The sequence below is a fragment of the Ursus americanus genome, chromosome 2, assembly GCF_024610735.1.
Source record: "Ursus americanus isolate L20-20 chromosome 2, mUrsAme1.1.p, whole genome shotgun sequence".
Lineage (NCBI taxonomy): Eukaryota > Metazoa > Chordata > Mammalia > Carnivora > Ursidae > Ursus > Ursus americanus.
The window spans coordinates 68259966-68276105 of NC_142128.1; the positions used below are offsets into that span (position 1 = coordinate 68259966).

The 16140-nt window shown below is 43.0% G+C and overlaps 1 protein-coding gene across 2 annotated transcripts; it reads left to right on the forward strand.

Annotated features, from left to right (window-relative positions):
- The first annotated feature begins 4236 nt into the window (after nucleotides 1–4236).
- UBE2T (ubiquitin conjugating enzyme E2 T) lies at nucleotides 4237–10993 on the forward strand. 2 transcript variants are annotated; one of them, XM_045787649.2, is made up of 7 exons: nucleotides 4237–4308; nucleotides 7050–7220; nucleotides 7739–7808; nucleotides 9335–9440; nucleotides 9552–9650; nucleotides 9796–9879; nucleotides 10628–10993. In XM_045787649.2, exons 2-7 carry the CDS (start codon nucleotides 7112–7114, stop codon nucleotides 10751–10753), a joined length of 594 nt encoding a protein of 197 aa, XP_045643605.1. In that variant the 5' UTR covers nucleotides 4237–4308; nucleotides 7050–7111; the 3' UTR covers nucleotides 10754–10993. The 2 variants fall into 2 exon arrangements, with proteins under 2 accessions (XP_045643605.1, XP_045643606.1); XM_045787650.2 differs by having other exon boundaries at nucleotides 4259–4321.
- Nucleotides 10994–16140: the final 5147 nt, after the last annotated feature.

Genomic DNA, 16140 nt, shown 5'->3' on the forward strand with positions numbered 1-16140 from the left:
TACGTTACCCTGTATTAATCACAGTAAATGTAAAGGTGCGTGGGGAGGAGGAACATGGATACATATACAGTGTCTCATATTATACATAAATTCTTTCAACGAGACACTTATATTTTAGGTTCTAAAAAGATCCAGAAAAGGATGCATTCAACGATAGTGGAAAGAATATAAAAGCTTTCAATTCAAATTGAATTAACATCCCTGAACAAGTTGCTTGATTTCCCCGAGCCTGTTTCCTGATAATAAAGTGGGAATGGTAATACCTCACAGAATAGTCCTGTGGATTAAATAATACATTCAAGACTACCTAGTACTATACTTGGCACATATCAGCTCACTACTATACTAATTAAATACTAATTTCCCTTCTTACTCCCTCCTTCTTCTCTACCCCTTTTGTGGATCTTAAATTCTTAGGAGACACAGTGGATGCCTTGTCTTTTGTGATTTTCCCCCAAAATTACAAAAAGACAACAATGGGGCATACTAAACTTCTAAGGCAGCAAGCAGGACATTTTCATATTTACAGTGAGCTTGGTTATGAAACCTGTATGATTGATTTAATACCTATACCCCACCAGGGCCTTAGCCCTGGACAAATATAATTAAATGTGCTGTCCATAGTGAAAGAGAACATATACAATTATTAGTTTCTGTAAGTTTTCAAAGTCTTCCATATGTTTAAAATTTTTTATTAAAAATTATTACAAAACTGATTAGGACATTGTGAAGGGAAACTTTATCATATTCCATTGTGAACATTTGTGGGTGCCTCAACTTCCCCTGAGATGAACTGAGAATTAAATGAAAAATGACATGCAAAGTGTTATGTTTAAGAATACCATGTCTGTCCACAATATGCTTTAATCAGATATTCTTAAATACTTTACAAATTCTAATTTTCTTACTACAGAGTCTGTGAATAGTGAATAACAATGTGCAATGAAATAATCAAGATGTGGGGGCACTGGACGCCTGGGTGGCTCAGTCGGTTCAGCGTCTGCCTTTAGCTCAGGTCATGATCCTGGGTACCTGGGATTGAGTCCCGCATCGGGCTCCTTGCTCCACGGGAAGCCTGCTTCTCCCTCTGCCTTCCGTTCCCCCGGCTTGTGTTCTCTCTCTCTCTTTCTCTGACAAATAAATAAAATCTTAAAAAAAAAAAAAAAAAAAGATAAGCGGGCACCTAGGTGGCTCAGTCGGTTAAGTGACTGCCTTCAGCTCAGGTCATGATTCAGGGGTCTTGGGATGGAGACCCACTTTGGGTTCCCTGCTCAGTGAGGAGTCTGCTTCTCCCTTTCCCCTCCCTTTGCCCTTCCCCCTGTTCGTGCACTCTCTCTGAAATAAATAAAATCTTCTTTAAAAAATAAAGATTTTGTTTATTTGACACAGAGAGCGAGCAAAAGAGCACAAGCAGGGGGAAAGGCAGAGGGAAAGGGAAAAGCAGGCTCTCCGCTTGATCCCAGGACCCTGGGATCATGACCTGAGCTCAAGGCAGACGCTTAACTGTCTGAGCTACCCAGGCGCCCCAACATAATGGTTTTGTAATAAGAATTTTTTTTTTAAAGATTTTATTTATTTATTCGACAGAGAGAGAGACAGCCAGTGAGAGAGGGAACACAAGTAGGGGGAGTGGGAAAGGAAGAAGCAGGCTCATAGCAGAGGAGCCTGATGTGGGGCTCGATCCCATAACGCCAGGATCACGCCCTGAGCCGAAGGCAGACGCCTAACCGCTATGCCACCCAGGCGCCCCTGTAATAAGAATTTTTAACTGGGGTAAAATTTTCAGGGATCAATAATATTACATTTCTTTTGGCTATATTATTTTCACATTCAGAATCAGGGAAGAAGAACTATCTGGCTCCAGCTGTATAAATAAGCTAAAATTGCCCAAGTCCAAGTTAAATCCTTCTATTCTTAAGAGGTGAACTTACATTTCAACAGGAAGAATTCAATCTCAATACTAGGAAGTTCCAGGAAATACTGCCTTACTATATTTATTTTATTTGCTTCCGTTCCCCCCTTAGATTGTTAGAGTATATAATACCCTCTTTGGAGATTGTCCTAAGTTCCTTGGGTAATTTAACTGCATCCCTACCTGGAAGGAGAGGAATGTATCTTCAGCCGCATGATTACAAAAAGCAGTAATAATTATTATAATCTAATTAATTTAACTGGCTCAACCAAAAAAAAGTCATGCCACAAAAAAATAAAACAAAATTAATCTGCGTATAATGGCTCAAAAAGTTTTTCAAAATTAAAATAACAGAAGTTTTTTTCTGAAACATCTTCTGCCAACCAGGACGTTCTGAGAATAAACTTATATAATCAGCCCATTAAACAAACATAATAGTTTAGATTTACTAAACAAATACTGTATGCGAAATAAAATCTTTTATACTCAAGTGAGTAAATTCTGGCAAATAATCCTGCGCATAAATAAAATATAATTTTTGTGCTTTTAAATGTACTAAGTGAGCTGGCTATGATGCATCTATATTCTTTTGTGAAGAAACTTTTGTTAAATAATTTCCCACACATACACTTAAAAAATAAATCACAGTATTAGAATCCTCCCTTTTTAAAAGCAATGACACCTGTACCCAGGTAACAAAACATTTTCAGCCTGGCCTCTATTCTCATCAGTTAACATACCTCCCTCTAGTGGACAAATGGAAACTGTACATTTAGTCTGTAGAGTTCTTTTTACCTTTTTTCTTTTGTTCAATCCTTTTCAGTTTAGTTGTCAAAATTATCGGTATTTCCTTGTTTTATGATACCATCTCTCCTTTCCACCAGACTCAACATAGTTCCTGCTTTTTCTAAGAGACATTTTAAAGACTCATTTCTCAGAGAACCACCCAAGGAAGTGATCAGTTTCAGTTCTGAAGACAGAACTGTAATTGAAATACAATTACATTTGGGGTAGGAAGAAAATAAAGAAGACATTGAAGGAATTAAAACAAAATATCGGTAGTAAAATAAGCAGCCAACTCCAGATTTATGACAGAAAACACTTCACTACAGTGAGTAAATACTAACAATAAATGCAAAACCCCAGCAACTACCTGGAAATTAGACTGGGCAGTCCCAGGATTCCTTATGTTTGTAATTCATAAGCTACTTCAGTTGATTCATTCTTTCAATCAATGTGAGGATCCCAAGGGTAGAATCATAGAGTACTAGGGAATGTGTGGATCTCTGGGGGAGAGGTAACATGCATGCAGTGGGCTCGGGGAAACACTGCTATTTAACACCGATTTTAACTAAATGCAGAAATCACTGCAGTGGCCAGAATTACGTTGGTTTGCAAGTTTAGAATGACTGGCCATTATTCCTATGCCACCACTCTTCCAAAACCACACAATGAGCTGAAAGCAGTGAGATGTGGGCTTGGGGTGGGGTGGTGTGTGTGTGTGTGTGTGTGTGTGTGTGTGTGTGTGTGTGTGTGTGTGTGTGGTGTTGTTTTTCCACCCACAGTATTCCCAAAGGCTAGTCAGGTTCCATCCATGTCCTTTAGATTCAGGTCAGGTCCCAGCCACCCATGAACGCTCTTGGAGCCGAGGAACTTTTGAGAAGTCAAGGCTGGCTTGACCATAAACGGGTACTTCCTTGGTCAGGTAGTACCACACTTTTAGAGTTGGAAGAGGGCCTCAAAGCCACGTATTCTAACTTCTACCCAATACAGGGATCCCCTTTGCATCCCTAATTAACTTCCACTTGAACACTTCCAGTGATGAAGGAATTCACTACGTCCCAAGTTCACCTGTTCTGTTCTTCGGGGGTCTCATTGCTAGAATGCTTTATTGGGCTAAATTTTGCATCCCTTTAACTTTCATACATTGATCTTCGATGTGTCCCCTGACGCGGTAAAAATTTCCATTAAATGAAGAGACGTACCACGCAGTCCCTACTCCAGTTCAAATATTTCCAGTTCTCTTCGTTGTTCCTCCTATGAAAGATTTCCAGCTCCTTCCCTGCTCTGACAAAGAGAGCTGACCTCGTAACTGAACTTGCCACCGCACGGGCCACACCAACTGATGCATCCGGTCCGAACCGGCGAACATCCCGGCCCTGATCCACACCTCCGCGCACGAGCAGGAGTGACTGCGTCCGACGCGCGCTCTGATTTGAAAGCGGCGAGAGCGGAAGCCAGGCTCAGAGCGCTGTCCAATTAGGGGCTGCGCTCCTCTCCCGGGCATTGCCGCGGGCCAATCGCAAGCCCCTCGTGGCGGGAGGCGGAGCGACGCCAACCGTCTGGGCGTGCGCTGGCGTGGGCAGCAGCTGGTCCGGGCGGTGCTACGCTGTGAGGTGAGTACCACAGGTAAGAGGGGTGATTTCTGATTCTCCAGCGGAGAGAACGCGTCCCGGCCGTGGTCCCTGTGTATCTTGGGGACCAGAGGTCCTGTTTGTGCCTAATGTCGGAGTTTCCTGTCTTCGGAAGGAGAAGCTGGGAGAAGCGGCTGCTGAGCGGAGGCTCTGCTGGAATCTACGCAGCCCGTCGGTGGTCAGAGCTGCCCGAGCCGCCCCTGCCCCGCAGGGAGAAGTGTGCCCCACGTTTCCAACACCAGTTATTCTGACTTACTACTGTATACTGTAGGCGTTGTTGGTTTAAAAAGGAAGAAAAGATTATGGCGACTATACCCGCCCTCAAGGGATTTTTGTCCCATGAGAAGAAGCGGTCAGAGATGAATAATAACTCCCGATGCAAGTTGGTGTGGAAGCACAGAGAGGGTGACGATGGAAAGGCGTGAAGGATTGGGATGCTTTACTAGAGAAGGACAAGAAGTGATCGTTTAATGTGTACTGTCTGCAGATGGGAAAGAGAATGAAACCCTTAATGGGCAGCAAAAAGGAGTCGGTGTGGCTGAAGCATAAGTTTGTGGGGAGTAGTTATTGGATATGAAGTTGGGGTTTGATTGTAAAGAACCTTTGAGCCCAGAAAATGCGCAGTAATTGATAGCTTTTGAGCCAAGGAGTGTCATATACCAATTCGTGTTAATATAGTGAGATTGGGGTCTGGTTGCCTCCATTAGAGAAATTGTCTTGCTTATTCTCATCCTATTCTAATCCCTTTACCCTGCCTTTCCCCCTGGGTTCTCATTTTATATAAAGGTATGCTCTGTTTCTTGTGGATTCTTGTGTTATTGTGGTCGCTTTCTCAGTATCTGCTTACTGAGAAAAGTAGTAAAGATCTGTGTATAAAACGCAAGGTAACTTATCCAATGAAATACCTGTTTCCAAAAGATGATGGTCTTATGGGTGCGTCTAAGGAAATTTGGAAGTACTTTAAAAAATAATTTATATGAAAGACCGTTGTAATGTAATTCTGTCTAACAGTTTAATTCACCTGTAGTATTATAAATCTCATTTAAATATTTCTGGAAGAGTTTGTGAATTGTGGAGGAGCAGCAAGCCTGGAGATTAGAAAAGGAAGATCCAAAGGACCATTTTGTCTGCAGCACAGTTCAAGAGACTGTCTTTACCTAGCCAATACACAAATTTAGTCTCCTTTAAACATCCGTATGGTGGAGGTAGATGGCCTCGATATAAGTGTATGATTATCATAACAACCGTCCAATAACTACAGTTTGTGCCCACCAGGTAATCTTCTGATTATAATTAGTTTTCCAAGTAGAAATAGCTTAAGGAGGGAATGTATGGGATTAAATTAAAAATTTTATCATAGTCGTACAAATTAATAAATTGACCTTTTAATGTAAATTAAGCCTTTGTGAGTGAGCCTGGAATAAATTAGTACATCTAAACCCTACTGAATCTAGGTTTACTGCCAAATTGAGTATTCAGTTTACAAAACAGAACCAGACCCTGAGATGTATATATGTGTGGACTTTTATGAGGTGACTCTAAAACTCATATGGAAGAGCAGAGGATCAAGAATAACGAAGACGTGCCTGAAGAAAAAGAAGAAGGCGGAGGAACTCAACTTACTATATATCAAGTCTTATTAATAAGCTACAGTAATTAAAACAGTGAGGTATTGGCTCAAAGATAATCCAATTGACCAGTGGAACAAATTGAAGAGTCCCAAAACAGATCCACACCTGTATGCAAATTTAGTTTATGACCCTATCAGTGGGGAAAGGATGGACTTTCCAATAAAAAGGACTAGGACAATTGGTTATTCATATGGAGGAAAAGATCCAAAAGTGGACCTCTACCTCACACTATACACAAAAATCAGTTCCTACTGGATTAAAGGCTTAAATGTGAAAGCAAGATTGTAAAACATTTAGGAGATATAGACAAATATCTAAGTTTAGGAAAAAAGAAAAATTTAATACATAAAAGTGTAACTGTACAGGAAAAGATTTTAAAATTGATTACGTTAAAGTTAATAGTTGTGTGTCTGTTAAAAGACATGAAAAAAGACATGCCACAAACTGGAAGATATTGCATGTAACTCATATCAAAAAGATTAGTATCCTTTGAGTGGCAGCTAAAGGGGAACTAGAGTTAGGAAGGGTGCTGAGTGTGTGTAGGTGCGGGTGTTTGTTTTAGATGAGAGAGATTTTGAGCATATTTGAATGTTGATGGGAAAAAGATTGGAAATACTGAAGAATTGGGAGGATGTGGAATCCAGAATACTTGGAGAAAACCTCAGACATTTAAGCATTCACTAACAAATATCTCAGAGTGACACTATCTCCATCATATTCATTCCTTGCTGTCCTCACAAAGCATATATAGACTTCCTCCCACAGCTAGTATTTGTCAAGCCTTTTCTAGGCCAGGTATACTGAGGATGCAGTGGGGAGCAAAATTAGACCCAGGCTCTACCCTTATGAGTTTATAATTTGTCAGCGGAAACAGACATTAATTGGAAACTTGTAGTGTTTTTGTTGTTTGTAGAACATTTATTTTTAAACTGTGCTTGAATAGATAACAGGAAGGAAATGGAAAAAACTCCCAATTCCTTTCTCAGAGTAGGGATTAATATGAAGAGTTTGTTTTTCACTAAACTGAAGCCATGTGCTAAAAACTCAAGTCGCTATTGCTGACTATTTCAAGGTTGCCCCTTTTCTCCCCAGTGAATCCCAGCCAGCTTCTAGTGTGGTGCAGTGAACGTGGGTGGTTCCTTCTACTTGGGACCATGCAGAGAGCTTCACGTCTGAAGAGAGAGCTGAACTTGTTAGCCACAGAGCCACCCCCAGGCATCACTTGCTGGCAAGATAAGGACAAAATGGATGTTCTGCAAGCTCGTAGGTATCATGTCATGCCTATGACGATCCTATTAAAGATTGTGCTGAAATCTGAACATTTGTATATTCTAAAGTAGAGAACAATGGCAAGGTCAAAGTACCTTACCATCTTTCTAAACCTAATTTGTTTACATGTATAAAAGGTTTGCTTGACATTTCTTCTTTGGCCTTTTATTACACCTTTTGCTGATTTATAGCCAGGATTTGGGCATTAGCTCTGAAGCAGTGTTTAGACCAAAGATCACCATCTCAAATAACTGTGAGGCCAGACAGGAAACATAATTAGAATACTGCAGTACAGACAAAACAAATCTGCAGCTTATATTTGATCTGTGGTCAGTATTTGTTTGACACCATCAACTTTTTGGGTACATTGCTGCATTGCATGAGAAGCTTGTTAAAGCGCTAAGAGAGAATTACTGTCCTAGACCCAACTTTTCTTTAGGACCGTAGACTTTATTAGGAGTAGTCATTCAAATCATCTGATTACCTCTTAATTTCCTTTTTTTTCTTTTAAGAAATATTAGGTGCGGCTGACACACCTTATGAAAAAGGTGTTTTCAAGCTGGAAGTTACCATTCCTGAGAGGTTAGTGTGAATTAGATTTTTTTTTTTTTTTTTTTGAGAGAGAGAGAGAGCACATGAGGAGTGGGGTAAGGGCAGAGAGAGAGAATCTTAAGCAGGCTCCATGCCCAGTGCGGGGCTTAATCTCACGACCCTGAGATCATGACCTGAGCCAAAATCAAGAGTTGGACGCTTAACTGACTGAGCCACCCAGGCGCCCAGTGTGAATTAGATTCTAAACTTGCAAGGTAAAGTACGGTTATTGGAAGATAGAGTAATGTAGTAGAGTATTAAATGTAGGAGTTAAAGGTCCTAGGTTTTAATCCTACTCTTATCATGATGTAATGTGACCTTGGGCAAGTTATTTCCTCTCTCTGGAGTTCGAATTCCTTCTCTAAAAATGGGCTAGATCACATCTAAGGCCTCTCTTTTCTTCATTGTGCTAAAATATGCATAACATAAAATTGATCATTTAAACCGTTTTTAAGTGTTTGGTTCAGTGGCATTAAGTGTATTCATGCTGTTACGCACCTATCACCATCATCCATCTCCAAAACTTTTTCATTTTCCCAGACTGAAACTCCATACCCATTCAGCAGTAACTTGCCAGCTCCTCCTCCCCCCAGCACCTGGCAACCACCATTCTACTTTCTGTCTTTATGTTGAGGCCCCTCCTACTTCAGGTCTCCTTTAAGGTTCTCATCAGGTGAGTTGTAGTTGTAGTTTTGTGCAGAATGGGGAAGGGAAGAAATGAATGTCTAACTGTTGATATGTAGATGTCTTTTCACTAGATCAGATCCTGGCCAAACTTGTTAAAGTCCTGAGAGAAGTAGCTTGATAATCATGTGATGTATCTGTTCTGAAAATAGGCTGGGAATTTCCCAAGGTTTGTGTCTCACTAAAAAGGCATAATAACCAAATGTAGTGGGGGCATCTGCGTGGCTCAGTTAGTTAAGTGTCTGACCCTTGATTTTGGCTTGGGTCATGATCCCAGGGTTGTGGGATTGAACCCTGTGTTGGGCTCTGTGGTCAGTGGGGAGTCTGCTTGAGATTCTCCCTATCCCTCTACCCCTCCCCCACACATGTGCACGCCCGCTCTCATGTGCTCACTCTCAAGTAAGTAAATCTTTAAAAAAAACATGCAATGTATAAATCTTAATTTGATCCTGTTTTTCAAAAACCTGGCTATAAAAAAAAAACTGAGGATATCTGAATAGTAGATGATACTAGGAATACATTTTTAATTTTTTCATAGGTATACTGATAGTATTGCAGTTATATAGGAGAATGACCTTATTCTTGGGAGATACGTGCTTAAGTATTTACAGGATAAAGTGGTTTGATCTAGGTGGTGGGTACATGAGTGTTTTTAATGCTATTATTTCAACTTTTCTGTTGTTTGTAAGTTTTCATAATAAAAATTTGAGGAGAGAAAAGGTTTGCCTCTCAAAGGCTGTCTTCCTGATTAGTCACCAGGAAGGTGTTTATAATATATGTTTATAATGAAACATACTTCAATAAAAATTCTCTATTGTTCTGTGCTTTCAAAGGTACCCCTTTGAACCTCCTCAGATCCGATTTCTGACTCCCATCTATCATCCAAACATTGATTCTGCTGGAAGGATTTGTTTAGATGTTCTCAAATTGCCACCAAAAGTGAGTGGTGGGTAAAGGGTGGACACAGCATTGTGTGGTTCTCATCTATAAAACTTGAATTAGAGTATCACATTCTTAGTAATACAAAAGCAGCTGCCTATCTGTGTATAGGGTGCCTGGAGACCATCCCTCAACATTGCAACTGTACTGACTTCTATTCAGCTGCTCATGTCCGAACCCAACCCTGATGACCCACTCATGGCCGACATAGTAAGTATCCTCATTGCCTCTGCAGCACATGTCCTACTTTCTTCATACCTCTCACTTCTCATGTATGAGGATAGCTGTGGCAGCTGCAACTTAACCGCTACAAATCATTCTTCTCTCCATTGACTCTTCTATGATTTTGTCGCAGTCTTCCGAATTTAAATATAACAAGCCAGTCTTCCTCAAGAATGCCAGGCAGTGGACAGAGAAGCATGCAAAACAGAAACAGAAGGTATGATGATTGTGCAGTTCTGATTTTACTACTATTGTCAATCCATTAAAAGTGTATTTATCTGTAAATGCATAAATGGTTATCAACTTTGCCAAATTTGTACTGTACTCCAGAGCAGCTAATTGATCTTTTTCTCCTATTATTACAACTTTCTAACTAGTTACTCAACAAAATAGCCTGGTAGCTCAACCAACAGTACATTTTTCCTAATGGTTGTCATCTTTGACAACACTAGAGGGCAGGCAGCATCTGCTTAATTTTTTTTTATATTCTTGGGGGTAACAGGATAGAAGAGAGGTGACTCCGATTCTTTTTTGGAAGTTTTCTTTTTTAGCACTGAGAAGGGACTACTGCAAGAATCAGGAAGGAGTGAGAGAGGTATAGGAGAGAGGGGGAAATTAACATTTCTTATGGGACCTTTCATAGAAGGGAGAAGGAAAATTTCCCCAATTTAAGTTGATAGAGCTTCCTCAATTAACAATACAAACTGTAGGAACACAAAGACTTGCATATTCTGGTTCTTGCTGAGTTGTAACATCCTTCAGATTGAGTTAAGTAGCAGTTACTTGTGAAAAGAAATAAAAATTTAAAAAGATACAGAAGACTGAGGAGGATGCTTTGGAAGGGAATATCATATATAAGAGGCAACAAAGAAGTACTTGGAAAGAATATTACAGTAGCACTTCGTTGTTCTCCATCCTGGCTCCTAGTGTGAACCTTACATGTTACCGTGTCTGCTGCTCCTTAGGCTGATGAGGAAGAGATGCCTGAGGCTCGGCCGGAGGCTGGTGACTCAGAAGTGTGCAGCACGACGCAGAAAAGGAAAGCCAGGCAGCTGGGAGGCATAGAAAAGAAATTTCGCCCTGATGCTTAGGGGTTTGTCTTGGTCGTAGTTAATATATTCTTTGTTAAGTTGGTCTAATTTGCCTACCTCTCCTCGATGTTTTTCTCTCTATTTGATGACATTATCATCTTTCGTGTCCTGTAACACAGACCTTGTGTATTTATGTGTTCTGCTTCACACTGATTCTCTGAGGCTCGTTTGTTTTATTTAGCTTGTACATACGTAGTTTGAAACCTTTCAAACCTGAAAAATAAACAACCACTTAATGTCGAGTGTGTGTTTATCCTGAATGTGTGTCTGGGAGCAAACTGTCCAGAAAGCTATATAATAAGAATGTTAAAATATTTGGAATTGTTGTCTTTAGTTTGCCAACTTACCAACATCACTAGGGATGGTCAATGTTTGACGTAGATGTAAAATCGCTGTTGGAAACAATTCAGTTACCACCAGGCCTTCAAGGATTCTAGGTTTTCAGAAGTCTTAACAGAATGTGGGAATAAGGTAATGGACCCTTTTGTTCCTTTTTTTGCAGTTTTCACTTTTTGTGATTTACATAGCTGGTCAGAATTACCATGGTACTAAGTATTTATGGAACACCTGCTGTGTACCGAGCATTGTGCTCGTGTTTTAGAAATAATGGTGAAAAAATCAGACATGAGATGAACCAAATAATCATACAACTTTAAATAAGGATTTTTGTAATCACTTTCTGTCCCTAGCTTCGTTTCATGGCAAGTCCTACTCTGAACAGATAGGTGCCAAACTTGAATCCCCTACTCACGATTTTATAATCTACTTAGAATTTATTATTCTGTTGAGATGACAGAGAAAACGGATTTGAGCAGAAATCAGTTGAAGTGGAAAGAGGCTGCCCATACTGAGTGAAAGACTTTCTGAAGAATGTAGATATTAGGAGTCTTAGGTAGAAAAATAAAGACTGTATTGTCCCTGTCCATGTCCCGGTGTAGCAGTTTCATCCCGGTGCAGTGATTTTATACCTAGGCTAGGCACCGTGCACGTAAAATGGAGCATCTCTGAAAGGGCAATGTCTACTCAACCACCTATGAGTTACCTTGTACCTCTCTCAGCACAGCCTGCCACAGAACACATGTGGTATTGGACTCAAGGCAAACAAGACAAGAAGTGTGAATTTATATAATCCGTTAATGACAGATGATGGCATACACGAAAATATAAATTTCTTTTGTATCTCCCACTTCATCCACTTCCAACTTCTCTAGAATTCTTGAACCCATTTCTCAAAATTAGTTCTCTTTTTAAAGCCCAGAAATGATTTTATTCCAGGCTTTTCTCCTATATTCATGCATATTTAAGCCAGATTTGGGGTTCCTAGATAACATTAGTGTATCAGTTGGGATGCTTTCAGCTGTGAGTGAAATACAACTCAGACTGGTGACAATACAACAAGGAAAGTTCTAATGGAATAAATGGAAAGTCCAGGGATGGGGTGAGCATCTGGGTTGATGTGTTCAGAGGCTCAACAATACCAGGATTTTAGCCTCTCTCCACCTGCCATCCAGAGTAACAACTTTGTCTTGGCTGTCTCCTCCTTAAACATACTCCCCTTTCAGAGTGTCTCCTAGCAGCAGTCAGGGTATGTACTTTCTAATTCACACCCAGCAGGCCATGGAGAGAAAGTTCCTATGATTGGACCCCCCTGAAACCAGTCGCTGTGGTCAGGGAAATGCCATGTGCTGACTGATCAGGGTGAAGCCAGACATTAAGTGTGAGATGGGGAAGCGTTGGAGGAAAGGAGCCCCTCCTATGGGACAGACCCCCTACACAACTGATCCGGCACCAGATCTGGTCAGTTCTACCAGCCACTTCTCCGTCCCTCTACTAACACTAGTTCAAGGCATTCTCGTCTCACTTGTTCTATAGTCACAGCCCTTACCATGTCTGCTTGCCTCCAGCCTTGACCCTCTATAGTCCACACTTCTCACAGCAGCAAGAATGATCTTTTGATGATGTCAAAGCCACATTTTACTTCCCTCCCTCCAAGTGGCTTCCTTTTGCAATTAGGAAAAAAAAAAAAGTCCAGTCTCCTTCCCTGGGCCAGAAGACCCTGATCCAGCCCCTGCTGGCTTTCTCTCTCCATCCTTATGGCATACCCTCTACCCCTATACACCACACTCTGGCCACACAAGCCACTCCCAACCTCTTGGATACATCTAGCTCATTCCTTCTTCAGGGATTTCTACGTTGTCCAGGATGGCCTCAGCTCCAATGTAGCTGCCGCAGAAAGTCCTCGTCTGTCCCATCTAAAGGAGCACCTTGAGTCCCAGGCCCTCTAGCCTATGGCCCATTATCCTGATTCCCTTTATTCATAGCATTTGAACCTATCAGAAAATGTGTCCATTGTGTGTACATTGTCTGACTCCAAGTGCTGGGGATATGGTGGCAACAAGAAACTTCTCTAACTGCAAGAAAAACAGAGCCAGAAGTGATTAGAACTTATCTATCCATCTCTTAGCAAGTACAGAGGACCTGCGCTAGAGAACAGAAATGAGAGAAAATGAGAATGAGAAATGCCCAGGTCCCTACCCCCAGCCCAAGAAACAATGGAAAAAGGGATAAAAGCATGGACACTGGGGTCAAGAAGACCCCAGCCCAGCCCCGGCAGTGCTGCTTACCAACCGTGTGCCCTTAGTATGCTTTTCAATCTTTTCTGTGCTTTGGGTTCCTCCCATAGAATGGGGACAATGACAGTACCTCACTCATGAGGCTGTTGTAAGGATTGACGGAGATAATGCACATGAAACGCCCGGTACAGGGCCTGGCACAGTGCTGACATTTACTGGGGTGGTAAATGCGTGCTGGGGTAGTGCGTAGCTGGGGATGGGACAGAGATAGATAGTGGTCCAACCACAGTTGGACCCCAAAAAGATGTCCTGCCCCTCGCCTACTCGCCAGTCTGCTCTGCTCCTAGGACGAGCAAGCTGAGCAAAGTTTCCCCGCTACACACCCCTAATTAAAGAGGAGAGATGACATCCGTGACTGATCATATAAACATTGCAGATTCCAAGCTCCCCTCTCCTGCTGCCCCCACTCCCTCTCCCCAAAAGCTATCTAAATAAGAACAGATTTTACCACCCACCTTGTGGGCAGTCTCGAAGCTAAGGCTGGGGACTAGCTATTTATCCTTCGGCTGCTGTGGGAATTCAACACACACAAATAAAGCTCCTTTTCCAGCCAAGTGTGTATTTTTCCATCAGCGTGTGGCCCCCCTGCCCAGGTTGTCTTGTTTAGGTTGGGGCAGCCTGAGGGAGGCAAGAACAGGGTGGGGGGTTGGGGGCTGTGGTTTCAGAACCTGCTCCCCAGGCTGGCTGGCTGCAGGGCAGTGTGGAGTCCCACAAAGGACTGCCAGGGAAGCCCGGGAGAGGCTGGATAAGCCCGGGGTGACGGACCCGATGTGCTATGCCCAGAAACGACACGTTCCACTTTCTCCTTGCTCCTTGGCGAGTTGCCCCTGGCTCCTACCATGGCTTCCAGCAAGTGCCCATCCTTTTCTCCGACTCTGTTTCCATCAAGGATGACAGGTTATCCAGGGTCTCTTCCACCCCACCCCCACCTCCCACCCCCACTCCAGGATTTTTCCCCTTCATGTGCTTTCCCCGCTTGCCTTTCCCCCTGATCCCACAATCCCACTAGACTACGTCCCCTTCATTCCATGGTCTGCATCCTTTAACCAGGACCTTGCAACTCTGCTTCAAAAAAAGCCCTGCTGAGGGATCTTTCTCCCAAACCTCCCATCAGAGGCAACTTACTTTTGGGGTGCTGGTGGTGATGGTCGTGGTGGTGGTAGTGGTGAGTTTTTTATTTATTTGCTAGGTTCTCTCCAGACCTGGGAGTTATGTCTGGGGAACTCCCCAAACAGGGTCAGGTGGTGATGTGGTTCCTTCTGGGGGAATGTCTAGGTTTCCGTCCCCTGATGGCCCATGACCTCCAAGGTGTCTCCTAGTGCTGATATCTGGCAGTTCTGTGATCCCCTAACTACCTGTGGGATCCACGGCCAGAGCCTGCTGGCGTCAGACTCACTGATGAAATAAATGAGGTTGGTCTCAGCTACCTTCTCACCTACCTTTCCATCCGCCCCCCAGCACTCTCTTGCCCTGCATTACTCCCTGGGGCCTCCCACCCACCTCCCACTATCCCCACGCAACAGCCTATCCCGACATCATTCTTGCTTCCTTATTCCCACTCTATAACTGCCCTGTCCACCCTGACAGTTGGTAAGAGGTCAATGGGTTTACTCCTGGGCCATGGGGAGGGGGTGATCGGTGGGGGGGGGGGTTGTCCAAGAAGCCTATTTACAAGTGACAGACTCTAACGAACTCACACGAACAAACGAAAGTCCTCGTATCACAAACTCAGAAGTCCAAATGTACTGTCAGGCAAGTCTTCAGAAGGACTTGAGATAGGAGCCCATCCTTGGACCGATCACTGCGGCCAGGGAATAGAATAAACCGAGAAGACTGGCTCGAATCCCAGCTCTGGAACCTAGAGTGGAGTCAACACCACCAGAACCACATGCCTGAGGGAGCAGTGGGGATCGTTGCCTTTGGAAAAGCCAAACTGATGTTCCCGGAAGAAGGGAAGCGGCCATGGGGCCGGGGCGGCCAAAGCAAGACGGGCCCCAGGCAAAGGGCGCGAGCGGAAGGAACAGGGAACTAGGATGGTGGAATTCCAGCACCGTGCTGGCCAAGGGAGGAGCTGTCACAGAGAAGGGGGTCAGGGAACTTGAGGGCCCTTCAAATCTCACCACAGAAATAGCTGCCCACTCTGCTTTCTTATAAAGAGAAAGGACATGTGCAAAGGGCACGACACAGGGCTACTGAGTGGAGTCCCAGTTCTCAGGAACAGAAACGCAGTTCAGACAAGAAGCCATCTGTTGTTCTGTGTTATTTGCCTGTTTTGACCAGAGGTCCCCATTAGGCTGGGAAACAGAATTTTTACGGATTACTTAAATATGTTAATTTTTTTTTCCCCAACAGAAATTGAGCACCTTTTTTGTCCAAGGCCCTGTGGAAAGAACTGAGGACACAACAGTGGATAACACCAACAGGGTCCCTGCTCTTGTGGAAACTTCCTGGCAGGCCCACTGTCCGTTCTGAGAGAAGAGAGGCAGCTCTGAGCAGCCATAATTTGTCTGATGGGATCCCGCATGAACATATCCATTCCTAGGCTACAATGTAGTGGACTGGGACAGGTACTGGCCTGAGCAGTCAGGCCGTTAGTTGACCACTGACTTGTGATCTGACCTAGTGTAGGAAAAGAAGCTTGGCTAGTCAGGTTCTCCATCTCTAGGAAATACCAAGGGAAAACAAGGGAATTAGCCAGGAATGGAAGCCGAAAGAAAGGATGTGTAGAGAGGGCTTGAGGAAGAACAGGGGTCA

Excerpts from the sequence above, each read along its gene's own strand:
- UBE2T (XM_045787649.2), top strand. The coding sequence starts at position 7,112 with ATGCAGAGAGCTTCACGTCTGAAGAGAGAGCTGAACTTGTTAGCCACA. Across the intron at positions 9,651-9,795 it reads ACCCACTCATGGCCGACATA|TCTTCCGAATTTAAATATAA; the intron begins GTAAGTATCCTC and ends ATTTTGTCGCAG. Across the intron at positions 9,880-10,627 it reads ATGCAAAACAGAAACAGAAG|GCTGATGAGGAAGAGATGCC; the intron begins GTATGATGATTG and ends GCTGCTCCTTAG.